This window comes from Thamnophis sirtalis, unplaced genomic scaffold, assembly GCF_051295495.1.
Source record: "Thamnophis sirtalis isolate CommonGarterSnake01/CBP01778 unplaced genomic scaffold, rThaSir2_p1.2 scaffold_1, whole genome shotgun sequence".
Lineage (NCBI taxonomy): Eukaryota > Metazoa > Chordata > Lepidosauria > Squamata > Natricidae > Thamnophis > Thamnophis sirtalis.
The window spans coordinates 62,105,606-62,130,172 of NW_028261381.1; the positions used below are offsets into that span (position 1 = coordinate 62,105,606).

Sequence of the window (24,567 nt, forward strand, 5' to 3'; positions counted from 1 at the left end):
AAACTCAGCAAGCCTCTGAACTGCACAGAGGTCACTGGATTAAAGCTGCTTTAATTATTATCCAGCCTAAGGAAAAGGGAGAGCCTCTTTCAGCATTCAGGCTGCCATCAGCTGCTCAGAAGTGCCTGATCCAAGGTGGGAAACAAATTGAAGAAGCCCTGGGAAGGAGAAAAGAGAGAAGTCAGGGTCAGAGGGGATGCAGAGAAAGGCTCTCAAAGGGAAAAAAAAAGCAGGCAGCTGTCAATACACACAATGGCATCACCATGGCAGCCAGAAAATCGTGAGGCACAGTGTTACCATGGAAACCCATCACTGATTCAAGGCCACCATTGTAGCCATGGCAACATGAAGACAAGATTACAAAGAAGAATTAGAGAGTTGCAAGAACCAAAGCCCAAACCTCAACCCAGCAACTGGGAGTGGAGGAAGGCAGAAATTAGGATCTATTCCTATCTCCCCCCACCCCACCCCCCAAAAAAAACCCATTTGTTTCTTTCCTTTCACTCCTCCAAATCTGCTACTCCTGGTTGCAAGGGTGCTTATCTGCAAAAGGGCTTTGCTAGCCACCTAGGTATATTTGCTTAGCCCAACTAATCTTCACTGGGAGGTGCAGGGCAGAAGGAAAAAGAGGCAGGCTATGGCTTTGCGATGCCATCTTCAGCCCCGTTTCCAGGGCAGAAGCACCCAAGCCATCCCCTACCTTGAAGAGAGTGATGGTCTGAAGGACCCCTGAGGTGCAGCACATCTCACGAATGGAGTGCATAGCTAATTGTGGGCAACCCATATCAAGAACACGTAAACCAAGGTGGGAAGCCAGGATGGGTCCAATGGTTGTGCCACAAGGAGAATCATTTCGAACCATAAATTCCTGCAACCGACATGAGAAAGAAAGAAGAAAAAAAAAAGGACCCGACTGCTGAGAATCTCTTTGATAGCAATGAAGGAGAGGGGGGAGGGGGCAGGATATGGAACTGAATCTTTCGAATAGATATCGCTGGGGTTCTTAGATCCTTGGCATTGGCCAGTCCAATCCAACAATCAAGTTGAAGTTTCTAACGTGGACTGAACCACCAAGTGAAAATGGAGAAGGGAACATCTTCAAGAGGGAGAAGCCCTTCATTTAGCATTTCACTAGAAAGCCCCAGTATCCATGGTCTTATTTCCCCTGTTCCTAGCAGGTAGGATGATTTGCTCCCAGTGGAGTGATACCCAGTGATGTAGTGTAGTGCCATTTCCTAATAGTGGAAGCACCATGCAGCATTGGTAGCATGCAGTCCATCTTTCTTAAGCTTGGAAATGAAGTAGGGTCGGGTCCAGTGGTAGGATTCATTTTTTTTTTTACTACCGGTTCTGTGGGCCTGGGTTGGTGGGCATGGCAGGGGAAGGATACTGTAAAATACCCATTCCATCCTTCCCACTCCACGGGAAGGTTACTGCAAAATCCCCATTTCCTCCCGATCAGCTGGGACTCAAAAGAATAGATGGGGGCGAGGCCAGTCAGAGGTGGTATTTACTCAAAATTTCTGCTACCGGTTCTACAGAACTGGTCAGAACCTGCTGAATACCACCTCTGGTCAGGTCTGCTTAGTACTTGGACAGAAAACACTGGGCTGTACCAGAGATCCGCCCCCATTGTGTTTCCAAAGAAAGTGCATGGATAAAGGGAATCTTTACTTTTCAAAACACTTACTTGTAGAGGGACATTGACACGAGTGGCAATCTCACGAATCAATGCCTCTGTGACAGCAGTGGAGGCATAGCGTTGGTTGCTGTTTATTTTCAGAGCAGGTCCCTGTATAGAAAATCACCAGACTGAAGAAAAGGTTCTCCACTCTGAAAATTTGTTCTTTGTTAATTCTGCCTGGATTTTCATGAGATGTGCAATTGTTCCATCCTAACAGGAAGGGCTCGACTTGTGCTGCTTCCCACCAGACTCCGAACTCTTAAAATGATACATCTCTTCCACATAAATAATTTACTGACTCAAGATACAGAATCTATAAAAAGAGAGTTTTTCTTCCTATCTGTGTGCTTCTCTCCAACTCTCCCCTGTCTCTTCATCTGGGCGAAGCACAACTGCTTTGTCCTGTTTGCGCTCAACAAGAAGGAAGAAATATCTTCCAATAATCAAAATAATTACCTTTAGCATACTTTCCCATATCTAGGCCACCAAAACAACAGCATAATCTCCAGAAAGTGCTTTTCCACAAGTCATCTGCCATATGGAGTTTTATCTCCTGAGCCCTCCCCAATCCTGAATCTATTCAAAACTGTGAGCATTGTTTTGGGCACTCCCACAGCTGGCTCTCAAATAAGAAAAAAGAAATCTCCATTTCAAGAACGGGTTTTGCATTTGACATCTGCCCCTCAGAGAGTTGTTCCTGTGCGGCTCGCTGAGACGCCTGGCTTTCAAAGCCATGCTGCGGCCAACCAGTCCATATTGCCTACCTTGTGAAACTGTGGCCGATGGTTCTTATCATGCTTGTCCCTGCGGGAGGGGGGGGAAAAAAAAACAGCCTTCAATAAGCATGCTTCCCCCTTGTGCCTGAATTTCAAAGATCAGAGGACCAAAGGAAAGAGGTGCTGTCGCTGTAATGCATTCAAGCCATTTTTAATAGATGAGACAGATAGCCCTTTTGACAGAGGCAGTGAAGAAGCCTCTGTGCAGATCCCTCATTAGAACAGAACGTCTGGCCTGGAGAGAGAGGAGTGCTTCAAATGATTAGAATAAAATTACTTTATTCTGTAGCACATCAGCAAGAGGATGAAGGAGGCCATTTCAGCACCAGTTCTGAAACAGGTTTCAAGCTTAGAAAGCACAAGGCATGTAGGGCTGCATAGACCCACTTGCATATTCATGTGATTTTCATCATACAGGCAGTTCTCATTTAATGACTGGTTGCTTAGTGACAGTCTGAAGTTACGGCAGAGCCTCCACTTACTGTATCACCCGGGTTTGCTTTACAAGTGCTGCATTTGCTTTATAAGTGCTGCACCTGTTTAATGGCAGCTACAAAAAAAGGTCATAAAAATTGGTCACTTTTGTGCCTTCACTTATGACTGGTGTGATGGAAATTCTGGGGTCCTTTATTGTCATAAGGAAAGGGCTACCTGTACCCTTTCTGGCAACTTTAAGGCTCTGGAAGAAAGATGGTTTGCTTGTGATTCTGCTCCAAATCCTGGCTCAGTCCTTTACAAAATAAGTAAATAGATCCGTTCCAGGGGTGGCAATCATATACCTTCCCTACCGGTTCGCAAATGTGAGCGTGCATGCTCAGCCTTATGCGCATGCGCTTTTGGTGAAAAAAGGGCCTAAATGGGATGCCGTAGAGCCGGGGCAGGGCAACCCACGATTTCCACTACCGGTTCAGGCGAACTGCCCCGAATCGGTAGAACACCACCTCTAATCCATTCTAAAGAGTTAGCAACTTTCAGCGAGACCCAAAGTCCAGGAGGAAAATTAACGATTTCTACGCATCCAATTTGGTCCAATAAGCTGGATATGCTGTGGGTTCCATCAGCCAAGGAAGATCAGCTGGGAAGGACTAAATGTGCCTTCTCTGTGGTAGCCTCTGCCCTCTGGAACGTTCTCCCCTCAGAGCTGAGAATGACCCCACTACCCACAACTCTGTTAGCCTTTCATAAGGAATTGAAGACCTGGTTTTGTGCCTGGGCCCTTTAGTGTGTTCAGGGCCCTGTTTCCTGGATATGACTTTTATGATGACATTTTTTTCTCAGCCATTTCTTGCCATATATATTTATTTTTGAATGATATTCGTAATGTTTTTGTTTTATAGCAATAGCAATAGCAGTTAGACTTATATACCGCTTCATAGGGCTTTCAGCCCTCTCTAAGCGGTTTACAGAGTCAGCATATCGCCCCCACAGTCTGGGTCCTCATTTCACCCACCTCGGAAGGATGGAAGGCTGAGTCAACCTTGAGCCGGTGAGATTTGAACCGCTGAACTGCAGATAACAGTCAGCTGAAGTGGCTGCAGTACAGCACTCTAACCACTGCGCCACCTCGGCTCTATCATGGGTTGCTGCCCAGAGTTACTTGTTTAAGATATATGGGTGACTATAGATATTAAATACGCGCATACATATCTATAGTGGGAAATCATTCATAATTTGGAGAGGACTGTCAGTCGTCGAACCTCTGTGATTTACAAGTACAGGTAGTCTTCAACCTATGATCACAATTGAGCCCAAATTTATGTTGATAAGTGAGACATTTGTTAACTGAGTTTTGCCCCATTTTACAATTTTTCTTGCCCCATCTGCTAAGCGAATTGCTGCACTTCTTAAGTTAGCAACATGGTTGTTAAGTGAACCGGACTTCCCCATTACTGTCAGAAGGTTGCAAAAGGTGATCCCATGACCCTGGGACACCGCAACCATTATAAATGTGAGTCAGTTGTCAATCAGCCGACTGTAAATCACATGACCATGGGAATGGTGCAACGATCATAAGCGTGAAAAACGGTTGTAAGCCACTTTCTCCAGTGTTGTTGTAACTCTGAACAGTCACTAAGTGAATCATTGTCAGTCAAAGACTACCTGAAATCCCAAAGCAATAGGGAGATTTCTTAACCCTGTTAAGATTCGTACAATCCAAAGGATGGAATTGGGGGTAACACATGTAAAGTAAGTGTCAGCCCCGGTGTGCCTGGCAACCCAGGGCTGCCATTTCGGTGAGGAACTGAGAAGCAGAGATTGCCTTTTACGGAGGGACATGGCTACCGCGATGCTAAACCCACCAAACCGCAGAGCCCACACCAGACCTGTCGCCACTGCTGACATCAACACAGAAGAGCTGATGGGTGGCCAAGCGGCTGAAGCCCAAATGGAAGATTGTGGGCATGTGAACTGAGTGTGGCTGATGATGGAACTCTGCTGGCTTCCCTGCTAAATGGCTACTGACTCGGCTTAGGGAAGACTAGAGGGCGGGCGAAGCTAGGGAACAGCTTAAAAAGGTGGGACAGTTACTTGAAGGTTAGTCCTGACTTTGAATTGCCTGTTAATGGATGTCAGTTCGTGCCAGTGCTTGTGAGGGAGATAAAAAATACTCAATTCAGAACTGTGGTTCTGTGGGGTTTTCCCCCCATCACTTTTACAGCGGAACCTGACAGTAAGTTCATTGAAAGCAGCTGCTTCCTTGTGATGAAATATATCTGCAAGAATGTCCAATACTGAATGACATGCTTGCCCAGCACTGGTACACTGTCTCACGCTGTCCATTGACAACATACTCACGCATAATTGGGGTGCACCGCATGAGCCATATCTGCACTGATCATGCACGATTTGGGCACCGCTTCCTCAAAGGCCGTGATGTTCTGGGGCGAAGCGGAGATGCGACGAAGGATGAGCTCCGTGAGGAGCGATGCAGCGCCTTGAGCACTTTCTGAACCAACCTACCGGGAAGATGGCAGTCAAAAGGTGAACTATCGAGAAGCGTTTTGATGCTAACGGAATTTTAATTGCCATCCCAATTTGGACATCAGTTTCAGAAGCCCGTTACTGCTTCTTATCTATAGTTTATTTTGTCCATAATCCCACTACCGAGTGATTGATAAATTATTGTAGGCAACATGGAACTCTTCGGCACGCTTTTCTGACATCCTCCTTTTAAATCTTCTTTTGGGGGTCGGAACTCTTTTTTAAATGCCCCCCTCCTCTAAATCAGGGCAATGGCTTAAGAGCCATTTGGAGTGGCATAAGAGATGAGACTTAAACTCATTCCATTCCTTAAATGAACCCCACCCCAGGCTAAAAAATTTGGTTGCACTCTAGTTACCTCACAGCATCTCCAGCTAGAGCCTCTTTATCATTTTTGGACGTCAAGGGGTTTAAAGTATGCTAAAAAAATATCTCCCAACCTATATTGTCTATTAGATTTAACCATGTTAAGTATTCCTTCAGATCAGGGTAGGAAATGCTCTTCCTCTAAATCAGAACAATCTGAGTGTCTCTTAAACTAATTTCATTCCTTAAATGAGGCCCACCTCCTGGCTGAGATTTTTGGTCCCACTCGTTTCCTCATAGTACCAGTTAGGGCCTCTTATCATTTTTGAATGTCAAGTGGTTTAAAGTGTGCTTTAAAAAAAAATCTCCCAACCCTATTAGATTTAACCATGTTAAGTATTCCTTCATATCAGAATAGGATGTTCAACTTCCTATCCAGAAAAAGAGCTTATCACTCACCTCTTCGTTGTCGTAGAGTGCAATCATGCGCACGTTTGGCTCTCGGGCAAGAACGTCAGGCTCTTCGGTAGATTCAATCAAAGCCTGAAGGTAGACAAGGGACTCAGGTGAACTGATAACACAGGTAATGCCTAAAGATTTCCAAAAATACTTTCTGCCGGTTTTCTCCCTGGCTTATGAGTTAGTATCAGTCAGAACAACACTGGAGCTTCTGGAAGCTTAAAGCCTAGGACAGGAAGTATTTGCAGTTCATAGCTAGATCATTCATTCCAGAAGAAACCTGAATTATACCTCCCACTCAGCAAGGAAGTCTATTTGTAAGTCTTGCCTAAGTGTTCTTCCAAAACGCCCATGTGGAAAAATATACCAGCCTAGGAAAATAGAGTGTTTTGATTTCTTTCCAGTTCCTTTAAGCTGGAGCTGCTACATTACAGCAAGAAGTAGCTCCTCTAAGCCCAATTCTTAACACTACCCTTTTCTACATCAGAAATTCATTGTACTGGTAGAAGTAAGAGGGTAATAAAACTGTAAATAATAGGTACTAATTGCTAAAAAATGCTGACCTCTATCTACATTGGCCAACTAGTTTTGTTCAGTTCCTCCAAATCTTTCCATTTGTACTGCTTCTCTCCTGTCCTTCTAAAGATGCTGTTAAATGTTAATGCTTTATATGCATAAACGTGCAATTACTTCCACTTCCACATTTAAAATAGCAAGATTATTCCCTTTTTGTGTCTGTTTCCCAGAGAAACCTGGTTTTAATATCTGTTCAGTCAATCAGCCTTTGTGGCATGTTTTGATGGTGTCTACATAGTCAACCTTCATGGAATTTGTGGACACCAAGAGTGTATGCAAGAAAAATGCACTCCATAGTTTGGCAGTGACACTGGAGAAGGTCTCTTGACTGCATTAAGATCTTCAGAAGGCAGACACTCTACTGAAGAACTAACTGGCTGAATAAGGTTGGGCAGGTAGGTGAATCTTACTTTTATTTACGGCTTTAAAAAGTCATATCATCACTTTAACTTATTGCAGGAGACAATCTGGGTCAGTCATTGGGACCAGAGGTTTAGTCTTCCGAGCTTCCAGACCAATGCCGGAGGCCATCCTCAAGGAACTTCTTTCTCACCAACTGAGATTGGATCCTGCAATATTATCCTGGGACACGTATTGGTGATTAACTTATGTCTAGTAAACAACTGGGATCAGCAGAGCCTCATAAAGTGTCAACTGGGACATGATTGAGGTGACTCTTGACACTATTTATTTAGATTCTCAAAAAGTCTTTGAAACAATTCTTCATCAAAGGCTCTGTTTAACTTTAGTGGCTATGGGTTAAGAGGACCATTTATGGGTTGCTAATTAGTTAAAGAGAAAACGAAGAGTAGGAATACACCAACCTTTATTTAGTGTCACAGGGTAAGAAATGGAATCCCTCCCTCAAGGATTTGAATTGGAACCATTAGTTTTTAACTTAATTAAGTTAACTTTTTATCTTAATCATGACTCTGAGATAAGCAATGGATGGACACATTTGGAGGCAATGCTAAACTTTTAAAGTGGTAAAGAACAAGGATTTGTAAAGAACTCCAGAACATGTCACCATTTATGGGTGAATGGTTAACCAAATGGCACATCCATTCAAGTTAGTTCAGGTTTAATGGAGGAAATCCCACTAACTTCCTATATACACTGATGGCACTTGGTCTATAACTGATCATGCAATGGAACTTGTAGATGTCAACTCAGCGTGTGGCAGCTATGAAAAAGGCAAATGTTCTGGGTCATTATACCATGTTTTCCCCAAAATAAGACAGGATCTTATTTTCTTTTGACCCCTGAATAAGCACTTGGCCTTATTTTCAGGGAGGTCTTATTATTTTTGAGGTGCAGGAGGCGGCGAGTGTGGTCATCTCATGGCTGCTGCTGTGTTGCAATATTTTTGGGGAGGGCTTATTTCAGGCTTGCGCTCAAAAGCTCGATTGGGCTTATTATCCGGGGAGGTCTTATTTGAGGGAAAACTGTAGGAAAGTGACATCAAAATTTGAACATCTAGAGAAAGCTGCAGTACATCTAGGTTAGCAGCAGTGAATACAGTTCTGACTTCCACATTTGAAAAATGGTTAACAGGATTAGAAGCAGAACTGTTTAGAAAAGAGCAGCCAATTATCTGTATAGATTAGAACATTGGAGAGTTCTTGCCTTGGAGAAGAAAAGCAACATGCTGGGTTTTATAAAAAACATGGCAGGGAGAAGATAGCGAGTGTGTCCTGTCTTCCTTCCTCAAAATATTAGGACCAGAGACCATCTGAGAAAGCGGAGTGGAAGCGCTTCTTCATACAAGGCATAATTAATCATTACCATAACACATAAAATGGCCACTAATTTGAATGTCAATGAAGACTCAATCACCGAGGCCAACGGTTTCACTAAAGTTTGAATCATAGCAACTGGACCAATTTTGGTTAATCGGAGTTGTTTCATTGTTCATCCAAGCAACTTCATCAGTCGGAACAAAATTAGTTAGGCAGTGTCTCGTTGGAATGTACCAAATCTTGCCACACCACCTTCAGGGGCTTCTCCCCAAGATGCATTGCAATATGTCAATGAAGGTTCAATCAAACGAAATATCTCAGATTAACAATGATTGGTCCAGTTGTTATGGTTCAACTTTTAGGCCAATAGCTTGGTTTTAAATAAGTAGGATTGGAAAAATTCATTGCGAAGGCCAAATAAAGTGGGAGGCTCAATGTGGCCCTCAGGTTGAAAGCAGCATTCCTCCAGACGTAATAGGAATACTGCAGTGACAAGGAGCACGTTGCCATCTCCCGCTTATGGGTACTGCAGAGAAACAAGATTGCTAGAGTAAGATGGGCCTTGGCCTGATCCAACAGATCTATCTTTTTGTGTACAGGGGATGTGTAAGGTCTGGATGTACATGATGAGCCTTCCATGGACCAAACCATACATTTCATCTGTGCACAGACCCAGCCGAAGTACATTTGGTCCATGCATGGATCTGAAGCACACATGTTCTGTTAAGAGGTGCTCTAGAACAGAAAGCATAGGTCATCTAAGGTCATTCCAGAGCTCAGAAGGAGACTGTGAAAAGTAGAGCAAATAATGTGCATAAACTCTCCTGGTCGTTCAAAGCTGCAGTACATACTCAAAACCAGTTATCTGTCCTGGGTGCAGGGGAAGTTGATATTCTACCTCCCTGCTGTCAGGTCCTAGCACGCAACACCATGGAGACAAAGCTGGATGAGGGGGGGGGGGTGTTAACAAAATAACTCAGTTCAGCCAGGCTTCAGCGATATGCGCATTAGATGTTTTAATCGGCAATTGACCCAGCATTGAGGAACAGGATGTTTTGGTTGGAGGAGTTATCTTCACTGTTATCTTGCCTTCCTTCATTAAACTAAGTCTGAAGGGGCCTTGCAGGAGGTAGCTTCTCTTCCCTTGTGCCATTCCTTCCCCTTCTCTGTTTATCTGAAGGACATAGTTGTAGCCCACAAGCGGCCAGCGGATCTGGCAGAAAATCTGGACAGTGAGGCGGTTGGGGAAGAACATGGACCAGTCCTGGAGTCTGGGGAAGCTCTGACGAGTGCTCTACATTGGAGCAGAAATGGAGCCAGAGTTGTCTGACAGTTATCAGCTGCCTTCAGAGTCAGACATCAGTGGGGCAGAAGAACAACTGGAGTCTGTTCCCAGTATGCGCATGTGCAGAGCTGCCAGGAGAAGGGAACAGTTAAGGAACAAGAGTTGACTTGGAAGTAAAGCCACAGGTGGATGGTGAATGGCCCCTCCCATAGGGAATAAAGAGGAGCGAAAGTGGAGAGGAGTTTGCAGGAGACAATTAGTTCGATTCATTGGAGGGAAGATCTGTTCCTGAATTCTTGCCAAGTATTGTCTGCTACAGGGTGGCATTTGGAAGATATCAGCCTGGCAGCTCTCCAAACCTGATAAACTCTGTAGTTGTGAAATCTCTTGAAAGACTGTTGGCTGGGACTTTGCTGCAGAGGAATTCACTTTAAACTAAATAAAAGGGGTTTTATCAGGAGGAGGAGTCAGCTTCATGCTTTTAGGGAGCCTAGGTCAGAACAGACATTTTTCCTCTCTGTGTTCCCTGCATCTATCTATCCGGTCTATCTTTAAGCATCAAGCCAAGTTAAAAACAACAGTGTCGTTTCCCAATCCATCCCGCATTACAAGTCCTGCAATAGTGGCAAATAGCTGCAGCTCGGGGAGAGAATGACGGTGGCTTGTGGGTTGGTTTCTGAACATTTTGTTACCAGACTAGGTACCATCTTCAGAGGAATTTAGGGAATATTGGTGTTCTTCTGCTTATAAGGGCTTCGTATGGTCATTAGGTCTTGTGATGGAAGGGTAACAAGCCCTTTCCCGACACACATCTATGTACCAAACAGGTGATCTCGGCTACATGGCTTTCCTAAGTAGCAATCAAGGAATGGAACCTGCAAAGCCATTTTTTTAAAGCTCAGGGAAGATCATATTGAGCTGAGACTTCTGCCAGGAACACAAAATAGGAGCACATACAGCCCTCTTGAGCACCAGGAACTTTTGGGTCACCAGAGAGTTTGGCTTACGATCCTCACCTCACCTGTTTAGCTCAACCTGCAGGAAGACGCTGGTGCATATGGGCCTCCAAAGTGACTTTCATTTAAAGGCTGGTGAAATGCACAGCAGAAAACCAGACAATGCATGGAGAGCAAACAGCATGTACAAGTAGTCCTTGACTTATGACAACTGGGAGGGAACTTCCATTGCTCAGAGATTTTACAACTTTTTACTGTGGTCAAGCAAATCTATCATTAAGCAAATCTGACTTCCCCCCACACTGACTTTCCTTGCCAGAAGCTCCCGGGGCAGCAGCAAATGGTGATCATGTGACTTTGGGACGCTGAAACCGTAGTACCGTTTCCCAAAAAATAAGACCTCCCCGGGTAATAAGCCCAATCGGGCTTTTGAGTGCATGTGCTAAAATAAACCCTCCCGTGAAAATAAGCCCTCCCCCAAAATATTGCAACACAGCAGCAGCCATGAGGTGACCATGCTCACTGCTTCCTACACCTCAAAAATAATAAGACCTCCCTGAAAATAAGGCTAAGCACTTATTTCAGGGGTCAAAAGAAAATAAGACCCTATGTTATTTTCGGGAAAACACAGTAGATTCATGCTAGTTGGCATTTTGATCACATGCCCACAGGGATGCTTCAACAGTTGCGAGAACTCATCATAAGTCAGTTGCTTCAGTAACTAGGAATGGTCGTAAGTCAAGAGAACTACCTGTGACACGGTGTACGTTCCAGTGTAGCCCTTTCCTGGGTGCTGAGTTAGCAGCACAGCAACAAGAAAGCAGAAGTGCCTCCTGATATCCCGTCACTTAAGTTACTTACCTGCAGGGCACAGTAGCAGCTGTGGAGGTTATCCAGTCGAGGAGAGAATATAAATTCATTGAAGGCACCACCCAGTGTCTATTGGGAAGTCGGGGGCAAAAAAAAATAAATAGAATGATACAATTGATCTTAGAGGACATCTAGTTTAATGTCTTGCTTATAGGAGCTGCTAAAGCACTTTGGCCTGATGGCTATCTTGTCTCTGCTAAGGGGAAACACATCACTTTCTGAGGTAGCCCATCCCACTAGCTGACTACTGCTATTGTCAAGAAATTCTCAGAATATCTAACGTGAGTTTAAATCCCTACAGATTCAACACAATGGCTCTCGTCTTGGCCTCAGAGATGACAAAGAAATCTTATTTGGCAACCCCATGGACTGCTATTATACTTCCTCTCAATCTTAACCCAGTTCTGTAACCTGCCTAGAATCTATTCAGATTTCAGACAGTGAACAAATCTCATAATCAAACAAATAACACTTTCCTCATAGGACTTGGGTTTCCAAGCCCCTCATTTTCTTGTCTTCAATTGTTTGAGGTCCATTTTGATTGCATTGCAATGCTCAGAACTGGACACAACACCCTAAAAGGAGTATAACCAAGGCAGGCATAACGAAGGCAAAATACAAGAATTATTTCTCATACTCTGGACTCTTGTTCTTGTTAATACTTTCTCAAACATCAGTTACCTTTTTGGCAGCTGCATCGCCCTAATTTGGGAAATGTTTTTGTCCTTCCTAGTATACCCTCGTCTATGTATCTCTCATACTGCCTATGTGTGAGCAAATAAATGAAAACAAAGGAGAATGTGAAGCTGGAATAAATCTCAACTTCCTGACAAATCTCACCTAATGGTATTTCTAGAAAATCAAGTTATATTACAAAAGAACATGATTTTATCTTTGTTGCAACTCGCCCTTCAAAATGTAGGGCTGTCTAAACAAAGCCACCTGAATGAACATCCACCCCAACTCATTACCGTATTTTTCGGAGTATAAGATGCACCTTTCCCCCCTCAAAAGAGGGTGAAAATCTGGGTGTGTCGTATATACTGAATACAGCATTTTTGGCCTCCTGAAACCCCACTCCTTCACCAAAATGGCTGTGCATAGCCTTTAGGAGGCTTCCAGAGTGCTCCTGGGGGCTGGGGAGGGCAGAAATGAGCAAAAAACGGGCCATTTTTGGGAGGTCTGCAAAAACTTTTTTTTTAAATTTGCCTCTTCACAATCTTGGTGAGTCTTATATTCCAAAAAATACGGTATATAGCAATGCAAAAAAATAAAAAAATAAAGCTGTGCTTACTGGGGGTTGGGTATCTACTAAACACAGTTCCATCTCCACCAGTTGTTCAGGTTTCACTTCCAGCTGGGAGCAGAGAAGGGAGATCAGAATTGGAGCATGGCGATTCTGGTAGAAAAAGAGAAGTTAGGAATGCGCAACACCCTGGCAAACACTCTATTGTGACAGAGACAGCCTTTCCCTCACATGTCCCCAGCCAACAGTTTATGACTGAAAACAGACTGATGATTCTACTGCAACTAGAGGTGGGTTCCTACCGCTTCAGTAACTCGGCTGGACACGCCCCCAAACCATTTTTATCGGCGGTGCCATGGGCGCCACCATCTTGGGTTAATTTTTTTTACTACTGTGCATGCGCACAAAGCACACATCGTGCGCCCCTGAGTGAATCAGCAGTAACAGAAGCTGGAACCTACTCCTGACTGCAACCCCTATCCAATCTATCTTACCTGGAAAGATTGGGTGCAGCTGTCTTCTGTCATGGAGTCTCCCTTCTCCAATATCTCCTGGGCTTGAGTGGCAAGAATTGGAACCCTGTGAAAATCCAATGAATTGGCTGTTATGAGTTGCTCCCTGGAGCATCTTAGAAGCTAAAATTACAGAGCCAGCAGAATTCAGAGCTGAGGAAGCAAACAGAACATCCTGCATGTAGCTAATAAATTATACACTTTTCATCCCCCATAGAAGGTAGTGTACCACAAATCCTGGATTACATCACGTGTTATTCTCAATCTGCAAAATAATGGGGAGAGATGGGGATCTAGCCCAACTGACCTAAAGGGTGTGATGTTTGGAAAACTATTCTAGATATTTCTCCTATTTTTCTCAGGATGCTCTCTCATCATTACATTCAGAGTACTACTAAAGCATCAAAGAGCTGAAGAATAGCCTGGCTAGTAGTTCACCACTTCTAACAGAACAAGGCTCCTCTGCATATAGATGCAGTTTTCTGAAAGAAAATGTGAGCATGTTTTTTGCCCCTATCACTGTGAGATGAACTCTATTCCCCTGGCCGACTCCATCCTTCTACAAATGCAGTTACTACAAATGCAAACTAAGCCCTCAAGTAAAAGTGTGAAGATCATGGTTAGATCCTGAGAGATTTCCAAGCCAAAGGAGAAAGGTTGCTGGCTGACTGGAGGACTTTTTCCTGAACTTGTAGTCTTCTATCTCCACTTCAGTAACTGCTCCATAGGACTGTAGATTCTCTAGGACAGTAAGAGAAATTGAAAGGCAGGAAGATGGGAAATCACTAAAGATCCACTCCCATCGGTGGGAGCATTCTGATCATTGGCAAAGTAGAAAACCCATGGAGTGAATTGCCAAGAAATGAATGAAACCCTCTCTTTCTAGCAGTCTTTTAGTTGGATGCTTTTGAATAAGGATACTCTTGCTCATGATTTCCTGTAGCAAGCAGGGAACTGGATAGAATAGCAATACTTATTACTCCTCAGGTTCAAGAAATTTCTTCTGAGTAAATCTGGTCCAACATTGAAATGTTACATGTTTATTTTAAGGTGGATTCTTTTTTAATAGTAACTACTTCAACCCAGAGAAATCAAAGGGGCAGTATCGTGTGTGTGTGTGTGTGTATGTGTGTGTGTGTGTGACAATGTACAGGGGGAAAAGCCTTGAGGCAGACCTCTTGGAGAAGTATTTAGCAACTCAGAATGCCACATTAGCAAAAGACCTTCCTGAATCCCACCTACAAACTTAGATAAAACAGCAACATTTTTTCCAGAATCGTACCTAATAAAAAGTTACTCTCTATGTGAGTGTGTATGTATGTGTGTGGGACAATCAGAACTTTTGTCCACAGCATAGAATTGATCTATGGCAGAGGTGTCAAACTCGATTTCATTGAGGGCGACATCATAGTTGTGTTTGACCTTGCTGGGCCGGGATGGGCATAGCCAGCTTGATCTCACTCGTGTCGGGGATGCCTGTGGAGGCTCGAGAGCTCTGCCAGTGAAAACGGGCTCCCGATCTCTGTTTTCAGCGACAGCCTCCTGCAACTCTCTGCCAGTGAAATTGGAGATTAGGAGGGCCATGTGCTTCATTTTCGCTGGCAGAGGCACCATAGGCCGGTCCTTCGCTGTTTCCAGGGCAGCCCCGCGGGCCAGATCTAAGCATCCTGCGGGCTGGATGTGGCCCGCGGGCCTTGAGTTTGACATCCTGATCTATAGGATTCAGTACTGCAAGACATAGCACAGAGTACACATATACCTTTAAGAAACCAACAAGATTGTTCCCCAATTGGTGGGGAATAGTAGGGAGACTGGATTATCACACCTGCGCCCTGCTTTTTGTGGTTTTCCTACAGCCATTTAGTTTGACAGTGTGGGAACAACATACTGCAATAAATATGGCTTTGGTCTAACCCAGCAAAGCTCCTTTGCATTCCAGCCCTTGCTAGAAAAAAAGTCAATAAAGGGGGCTCCCGAGATCTCTTTTCCTAAAGCCTGACTAGCTGACTGGATCCAACATAACAGCTTCCAAGAAAGGCTCCTTGTTTGAGAAGTACAGGACAAGGACTGTTTACTCTCTCACAGGTTTTTCTCAGTGTTTGGTCCAAAGCTCTCATTCACATTGCGCTGGAGATGGATGGCCAAATTTGGGATGCGGAGAATGGGCTGTTCCACCTTCACTAGCTGTTGCTCCAGCCGCCCTGTGGACAGCTCCTGCAGTGAAAAAGAAAGCAGTAGAAAACCCCTTGCTGTTTGATCTCCATGATTATAAATCTCATGATGAAAAAAAGGGTAGTCATTCTCTCAAATGCAGAGATTATTTTTAAAAAAAGGTGCTAGAATGCGCAGAAATGGACAAATTAACGATGGAACTAAGAGACAGAGAGGAAACAGAGTACTATAAGACATGGCATAGGTGGTATAATTGGCTTGAAAAGAGATGTAAAATCAACAAAGAAAACATAGAAAATATAATAAAAGATGGTATATATTCAGAAAGTAAGAGATATAATGACAATAGGTTGTAGAATGGAAAACCTGAAATTAGAAAAAAGAAATACCAATAATGGAAAGCTGTAAAAGGGTAATTGTGATTTTACTGTTTAAAAAATGTTGAATAAAAATATCTATTAAAAAAGAAAAGAAAAAAAGAATAGCAGAGGAAAGTTTCTTCAGGAAAGAGCTCCAGCAAGTAATTCTGTCTTAGTGGCTGTCAAAAGAAAATCAGTTCCAATGGCCTGAATAAATGCACCATTGAGCTTTTAACTAAGAACAGATGGGGCGAATTTCATGGCTTTGATTTTTATCAGACCAGTTTTATTTTTAATTTCCCAAGCCCAGTGTTTAGTGGGCTGGCTAAAGAGGAAATGTAACAATCCTTAACAACAATGCTACCAAATAGGAAACTGGTGATTTGAAGACAGATCCTTTGTATTATGTCTATTTCAGCCGCAAGTGCGTTTCAAGATGAACTTTTCATTGACCGTTATTGACCTACAAAGCTACAAAAATTCCACAGGATTCTATTTTTGTGTGTGCGCAACATACTTTATTTTTCAGAGATTTGTCTGCTTAAGCAGAAATATTCAAGATGGCACATAACGAAATGTGTGCTGGTTTCGACACGGGAAGAAATACCAAGTTTTAGAACCAATCATTATCCATCTCCATTCAGCAAGGATATTACCATACTTTAGCACCTTCAGTTCTTCATCTAGAAGTTATTGACTGTTTAATAAACTCTCAAGTCCCTAATACACCAGTTTCACATAATTTGGTTATCCAGAAATATTGGGAATGGAGTTCCCAAAATTGCCACCCATCTTGATGGCAGGAAATTTTGGGAATCACATCTGGAGAATGCAAGGAAGAGATAATCTACACTTGCAGGCTTCTTATTGGCATATTTTTATAGTTGGCATGCTATATTCTGGCTGTAATATTTTAAAACAAGAAAAAACAATGAAAACATCCAAACTAAATGCACATAGTAGCCGAGAGTTGGCCAGTTAGCAATAAAACCAGGAAAGGGGGCTCCTGACACATTCAGCACCCCGGATTTAGAATATGGCCAGGTTTTAGGGCTTTGTGAAAGGCAACCAGGGTTATGGCCATTCTAATCTCCAAAGGAAAGATGTTCCATAGGGCACCACAGCAGAAAAAGCCCATCTCGTCCCCTTCGGCTGACGGGATCTGCAGCATGCCCATTCTGCTAGACTGAATTGGGATGGCTACAGACGCTTGGAAAAAGGCAATCCCTCAGGTTAGCTGGTCCCAAGCGATTGCATATTATACAAATGAGAGGTGGGTTGCTGCCGGTTTCACTACCGATTCGCACACCCGTGCGTGTGCTGTTCAATGTAAATTGTTCTTTGCACATACATAGAACAATTTACAGTGAACTGCGCACACGAAGTCACTAAAATCCAAAATGGCGGCGGCCCAGTGGTGGCGAGGGAACAGGTTCAGGAGCGTGGCAGGCTGCCGGTTCTGCGACCCAGGCCTGAATTCCACTACTGGTTCGGCCGAACCGGGCTGAACCAGGAGCAACCCACCTCTAGTACAAATGCAATCATTATTCCTAATTTATACTATATATTCAAATAATGTGATGCATAAACCTGCCGCATAAGCAAACTCTTGGTATGTTTGTTTCTACTAAACTTGAAGGCCAAAAGGCTTGATTCAGTATTTTCTATGTGTCTCCATATCTTTATACATATTGAAATCCTAAAGTTTTCAAGAGTCCCCTTTTCACACAGCAGACCTAAAGAAATAAAAACCCAGCATGTACTTGAGAAACCATAAATCAAGAGGGGCAAGTGAATGCATCTTTGCCAATTGCTGTAATCTCCTCTCCTCCTAGTGCATTGCATTGGTGTGCAGCAGTTTAAATCTGAAACAGAAAACAAGTGTTTTGGAAGGGACATGGAAGCTTATGCACAATATGCACTTTCATGTTCCCTTCTGTTTCCAATCCAAAGCACTGCATATCCCTAGGCATAAATTTGGAATGTATTTTCAGATGTTCTTAAAAACATGAGAACAAGAAACCTATGTGAATAAAGGCAAACTCATTTCATAATCTGGGAAAATTACCACTGTGTGCAAATCTTCTCAAAAGTAGTCTGTTTATAAAAAACTGGTTCTAGCTGCAATTTTATTTTCCCTATTTATTATCAGATGCAACGTGCAATTTCCTGTACTATTTTTTCAAACCTAAATAGATAAAATTAATTTCCCATCATTCCTCCAAGAGCAATCAAACACAGCCTTGCTGAAATTATTTTTAAGATGCGGTAAAAAGATTTTCTTCTCTTTTTCCTCTTGAGTTTTGAAACCCAAGCAACATTTGACACCAGAGGAGTATTTTTCATGGCAGAATATATACTTTGCTCATCTGAGTAACACGGGAAACCTAATTTTGGAAACTTAAAATGGGAAGCAAGTTAGAGAGAGGACACTAAAAGGCAAATACTTTAAACTTTCAGTTTAAATCCTTAGTTTTAATGAATTCCCAGAGAATCCTTAAGAGGTTTTGTTGATGTCACACAGTGGTTTCAAAACTAAACCTGATACCTACAGCAGTCTTGCAAGTTTTTATACACAAATGTACCTATCTAAAGTTGATACACAGTGGCCTAGGATTCAGTTGCTCAGTAGCTAAGACACTGAGGCTTGTCAATCAGAAAGGTCGACAGTTCGACGGTTTGAATCCCTAGCATTGTGTAACGCTCCCATTACTTCTCCCAGCTTCTGCCAACCTAGCAGTTCGAAAGCATGTAAAAATGCAAGTAGAAAAATAGGAACCACCTTTGGTGGGAAGGTAACAGCGTTCTGTATGCCTGCGGCATTTAGTCATGCCGGCCACATGACCATGGAGATGTCTTCAGACAGCACTGGCTCTTCGGGTTTGAAACGGAGATACACATTGCCCCCTAGAGTCGGGAATGACTAGCACTTATGTTCGAGGGGCACCTTTCCCTAAAGTTAATATCTATTTATTAGGTATGCAGAGCACCCCTTTAAAAAGACTCTTTTTAAAGTTTAAAAATGGGCAACAACATAATTTTTTTAAAGACAAAAGGAAAAAAGGTATCTGGCACCCAATTTAATATAACTTAAGAACAATTTTCTCATCCTATACAGACAGAAAATGAACGGACATATTTTAATTTCTGTCACTTGTTGGCATACTCCAAATTGCAATAGCAGCAATTTTTGTTTCTAGGCATATTAAATGAAGAGAACATTAACTTTTCTGAACATATGCAAATAACATGTTTCAGTACATTAGTACCGTAATCACACCTATATCTCTCCTCTTGTACCAGCATGTCTTAATAACACAATTCGATACAAAAACAAATGGCTTTGTTTGGAAGCTCTGTGCTCAGGTGGAGGTGGACAAATCTGCATCTCCAATAAGAAGCAACATCAGATTTTGAATGTATTAGTCATTTTTGGTTTTTAGTTCCATTCAAACAATATTAAAATCAGGCTTTGTACCATACATATGGCCTTATGGACTCTCTCTGTAATATTAATGTTTCTATTTCCAATCAAGAAATGAATATAAAACAGGTTTTCTACACAATAAAGCTCTGAAAATCTATTTTACAACACAAACATTGACATTTGGATGGAGGATTATACGCCAACACACATTTATACACATTTGCATTTAATCCTCCATCAACTTCATTCTGAGAGAACAGTGACTGTTTCACAAAGCAACTGCCAAAAGTTAACTAAAAATCATGAGCAGTTGTTTCTAGTTCGGTAAATCAGATTACTTAAGTTAACCTATACTTTCTCAAGGCACCTTAGATAGGAAAATTAACTTTTTCCTGTGGGATATCTCTTTTTTGTTGTTTTCTTGGGATCCATGGGAGGAAATCCACTACAGCTGTTGCCACACATTGAGGCAATACAAGAGTAGATCTTTATGTGACATCCTTATAATACCGGATGGAGACAGAAAGTTCTTTTGCAATTGTACAAATCTAAGAATGCAGAAGGAGAGTAATTCAGGCAGGACTGACCTTGAAAATTACTCTTCCAGCCACAGAGAGGTCACGATCAAACCAGGTATTCCAGATACCACCTCCATATGTTTCCACAGCCACCTGGACTGTACCTTCCTGGTTACATGTTGAAGACCGTTTCACCTAGAAGAGACACAACCACAATCTCAAGTCTCTCCCAAGAGCCATGTTCAATTACTATGTGGCATCTTAATGTCATTTTCAAAAGAAAGGGGGTCTAAGTACCAAACCAGAAATCCTTCCAACAAGTATCAGAAATAGTGCCACCATACAGAAAATTGTAGCTGTGAAGAGGAAAAGAAGATGAAGCTGTACTGATTGAAGCACAATCAGAGGAATGTGATAGCAGGGAAAATTAAGACAATCAGTAGAAACGGGTGGGGGGAGATCCAGCCAAGAGCAAAAAATGTCAGACAAGGATTACATCATTGCTTACCCGTAGACAGGGACTGTCAGTGTGAGCTCCAACAATTGTGAAGCCATTACCTGGCTGGAATTGTCCTCCCACAGCAAAAGCAACCAACGTTGAAATATTTCGGGTCACAAAATACTGAGAGGAAAAAAAAAGAGTACAGAAAGAGATGGCGACATCAATATTTTGCTTTGTCCCTCAGGGAAGTTAGCTGGAGGTACTTCCACCCCACCCTCCTTTACTGTGAAAGTCAACACAACTATAAATCAAAGCAAGGTACACAAAAGTCATTATGCCACCCTTCTCCGCACCTTTCTGTCAGGCTTGATATCCCAGTGTTCAGTTTCTTTCAGTTCTTGGAAACCAGCCTGAAGCAGGCGTTTCCGACATTCAGCAACCACTGCCGGAAGGAAGAGCAGAAGCAATCACAAAAGAAAACAGCAAAGGCATCTGGGCAGGAAAGCTTGCTATAAAATCCCTCCAGAGATCCACAATTCTCGGACCTCCAAATTAACAGGATGCCATGCGACTCTACTGGCTATCAGAATTGTTTGACCCAACTTAGGAACAGGTGGCGTGATGGCAGTCTCATCCTGGCTACTCTCAGGCAGCCTTCTACCACTTGGGTGGGGCTGCAATTCCCCAAATTGTCACTCAGCTTTTGGGACAAGCTAGTTGAGAATTCTGAAAGTTGCAGTCCCAACAAAGTTGGAGGTCAATAAACCTGGAGAGCAATTTTAGGGTTTTATAATTATTAGGAAGATTGTCCTGAGACTGTCAACACAACTTTGACCCTAAGGCTTCAAAATGTGATCTTCCTCTGCCAAGTCTAATGCACTTACTTTGATTTATTACATTTTGGATGGCAGATCAAGACAGAATGTACAAGATGCTTACAAAATGAAATTAGACAATTACTTAAGAAGCAAAGAGGCTAGATAGAAACAAAGTGGTTACATCGGAAATACATGTGTGCATGCAAGAGATGCATATACATATAGTGCAAATACAATGCATTTTGCACCTTGGGATTTCTAAATAGATTCATCATCAGCATAAAACCTCAATATTTACTCTGGGCTTCGTGTTAGAGAATGTATTACTAAAAAATCTTCCCTGTCATAATTTCAGTGCCCTAATTAAGATTCTTTTTTAAAAATTCTAAGAACAGAGCTTTTAATTTTATTGAAATGATTCCATGCTTTAAAAAGAGTATAAGAATATATTCCCAATGGGAGTGCTCCACCCCAGTCACAATGGCAGATGGGTTATGCCACAGACTCTGTCAGCCAAGGATTTGGGGCTGGCAAAATCCAGAAGAAGAGCCTTTTCTGCTATGGCTCCCACCCTCTGGAACATCATGCCCCCTGAAGTGGATTGTTTTGGCCTTCCAAAAGGCCTTGAAGATATGGCTTTGCCAAGCAGCCTGGGGTCCCATTGGGGATATAGTACTTTGGAGGTGTCTAATGGAGCAGGTAACACCCACTGCCCTCCCTGTATACACTTTGCTCCCCCCTCTCCATTCTGGTTAGTTTTATTTGAATTTAATTTTATTTGAATTTTAAATTTATGATCCTTATTTTATTAATTTTTTTATAGTGCATTTTAGTTGAATGTCTATAAGCTACCCAAGGTTGCTGCAGGTGGGATGGGTGGCTTACAGGTTTAAAAGATTTAAAAAAAAACATTTTAATGTAGGAGAGCGGACCTTAACCAAGAACACTGGATGCTAAACATGGATGCAGATATGATAAAACCAGTTGGGCTATTTAATATGAACATCTAGGGTCATTTCCATGCAACTCCCTAACACCAATTTGTGGCTTTTCTGTTAAGTTTCCTGACCATTTTGAAGCAGCTACTATTTCCGGTTAACATTAGCCTGAATTTGTATCCATGGCGAATGCTCATATTACACTGCCTGAGTAATTTAATCTTTTGTGTGAATGTGCCTACAGTCAGAGACCTCTGCAGAATCTGATACTTTTGTCAAAATGACGAAAGCAGGCGTTTTACTGCAAAGTTCACCCTTTTCATACATTGTGATGGCACATACAAAAGGGGGAAATGCTTACATCTCCTAACCCTTTTGCCCCCCCTTGCAGATGCTCCTGCCCACAATACCTGCATAATATGCAAATTGTGTTTAGCCTTTGGAAATTGTGTTATTTTGCTTCAGAGGTTACAGTTCAGTAATTCTGACGCAAGTACAAAAATGAACATTAGAAGTACATGAACATTCTACTAGCCACTTATAAAAGATAGGAATAATAAGATCTGTCAGCAAAATGCACATATAATTTCTAACTTTTTTTTAAACAGGAAGGAGAGAAAAAACAGCAATGAAAAGGATTGGGCAAAATTATGAATTTTATTCAAATAGTTAAGATAATTTGTTGTTTGATAATGTGCCATTCTAAAGATGGACTCTGCCAACTATCAAATTATAGTAAATCCTATGGGTGTAGGGAAGAAAAGATTAAGGATATTAAAAATTGTATTTGCTGTCTCTGTATATTATTTAAAAAGTGTGAGCTTCTGCTTCAAAGAAGTAATTAAGGTGCCGTTAATGATTCAACAATATAAAATTATGCTAAGCATGGCTTGCAGATAAGACAAGGAGCAAAGTTCTGCAAAAAAAAGATTATGAAGGCTCAGGAAGAAATAAGAATGTTATCCTTTGTCTTACCTAATGCTCACAAGTATGATAAAAGACAAGTTAATAATTTCTCACACTGCAGTGGCACAGAAGAATTGGGACACTAAAAAAAGATTATTTTGCGAGGATGGAGAAAGACAATTGTAGGGAAAACCACAGGAGTTAAGAAAAAGAAATGGTAACAATACTGGCAAATCAAACGCAGAAACATCCCCTATTCTGCTTGCTTTTAATACATTAACTTTAATCCTGCGCGAATACTCCAATGCTGGGTAAAAAAAATCTGAAAAGGGGCAATGAGGTTTTTCATGTTAACTGTGAGACCAGGCCTAAGATTCAAGAAAAGGCATCGTAAGCCTGGTTAATAGCCAGGCAAGGGTGCACAGCCACCCCGGGAAGGCCTCTGGTGACACCGGGGTCGGCGGCAAAGGTCCCGATTTCGCCAAATGCTTCTTTCTTACCGTGGTAAGGGGACGGGCTGCGGTGCACAAACTTCAGCAGCTCTTGCGCCGCCGCCTGCACCGCTTGCTTGGAGCTGGTCTGGAAAAGGGGGAACATACCGCAGTCGAATTAGGCGGGACTCACTCGCCCCATCCCGGTCCCTCCAAACGGGTCTCCCCTACGGCAGCCTCCCCGCTGAACTAGCGATCGCCCACCCAAACGGAGCCCGCCCTCCGAGCTCTTCCGAGCGCCCGCTCTTTCCCGCAGCGAACGAGCTTGGGGCCGCGAAAACCGCTTCCCGCTTCTCCTCTACCTGCATGCTGTTACCGGCTCTGCACCCCCCAAGACCAACAAGACGCCGCTACCCGGGGCCACCCCGCCTCGGAAAGAGTGCGATCGGCTCCACCCCGCACCGCTCGGCCTGCTGGGGACTGGGAAGGGAAGCTGTGGGTCGGAGCCCTCTGCAGGTGCCCCTCGGTACGACCGATTGGCTATTAGACTTAACCAAGGAAGGAAATTTCCCGAAGCTATTATAGGCCCTTCTTCTTTCTTCTAAGCGCGTCTGATTCCTGATGCGTGACTGGTTTCGAGGTACGGTGACAGAAGCTGGCCGATCTTGGCTGATTTCAAAACAGCTAGGCAAGTCAGATCTGGTGTGAATTTGGATGGGAGGCCACCAGGATATCCCAGGGCTGTAAAAGGCAGTGACAAAGCACTAGGATATTCCGCCTCCTAAGCTGTATGAAGTCACAAGGAATTAAGCTTGACTCAAGAGACATTTACAGTATATAGCCTGCTTTCACCTCCATCCCACTCTGAGTTCCCAGAGGTCTGTATAAACTAACTCCTGCTTAATTTTGGTGCCAATGCATTCCTTCAAATCAAGGGTAGGCAATATATGATCCGTGGGTCCCAAACACTTCCATTGGCCCCTCCTAGTCTCCCTTCCCTATCTGACTTTTATGAACACTGTTTTAATTTTTAAAACTGAAGCTGCAAAGCAGAAGATCACCTCTCGTGTCATGCAGCAGCAATGTCTTCAGCATGGAAAAAAGTCTTATAGAAAGCTACTTCACCTTCCAGTTTAAGGAAATAATTTGAAAGTTGCCATGCTCA

The 24,567-nt window shown here is 42.8% G+C and overlaps 1 protein-coding gene across 1 annotated transcript; it reads right to left on the minus strand.

The window, feature by feature from the left end:
• Nucleotides 1-31: 31 nt before the first annotated feature.
• Nucleotides 32-23,898, minus strand: DNPEP (aspartyl aminopeptidase). Its single transcript, XM_014063934.2, has 15 exons — nt 23,765-23,898; nt 23,472-23,550; nt 20,663-20,751; nt 20,376-20,489; nt 19,937-20,062; nt 15,475-15,605; nt 13,374-13,458; nt 12,928-13,032; nt 11,625-11,702; nt 6,208-6,291; nt 5,257-5,417; nt 2,449-2,488; nt 1,691-1,792; nt 701-868; nt 32-158 (listed from the first exon to the last, which is right to left on the minus strand). The coding sequence occupies exons 1-15, from the start codon at nt 23,768-23,770 to the stop codon at nt 108-110; spliced, it is 1,419 nt and encodes a 472-aa protein (XP_013919409.1). The 5' UTR covers nt 23,771-23,898; the 3' UTR covers nt 32-107.
• Nucleotides 23,899-24,567: the final 669 nt, after the last annotated feature.

What these genes read in the sequence shown, in the direction of transcription:
- DNPEP (XM_014063934.2), bottom strand. An exon ending in TAGTAGATACCCAACCCCCA is followed by an intron (nt 11,703 to 12,927) that starts GTAAGCACAGCT and finishes ACTTCCCAATAG; the next exon opens with ACACTGGGTGGTGCCTTCAA. An exon ending in GCTGCTACTGTGCCCTGCAG is followed by an intron (nt 6,292 to 11,624) that starts GTAAGTAACTTA and finishes GTCTACCTTCAG; the next exon opens with GCTTTGATTGAATCTACCGA.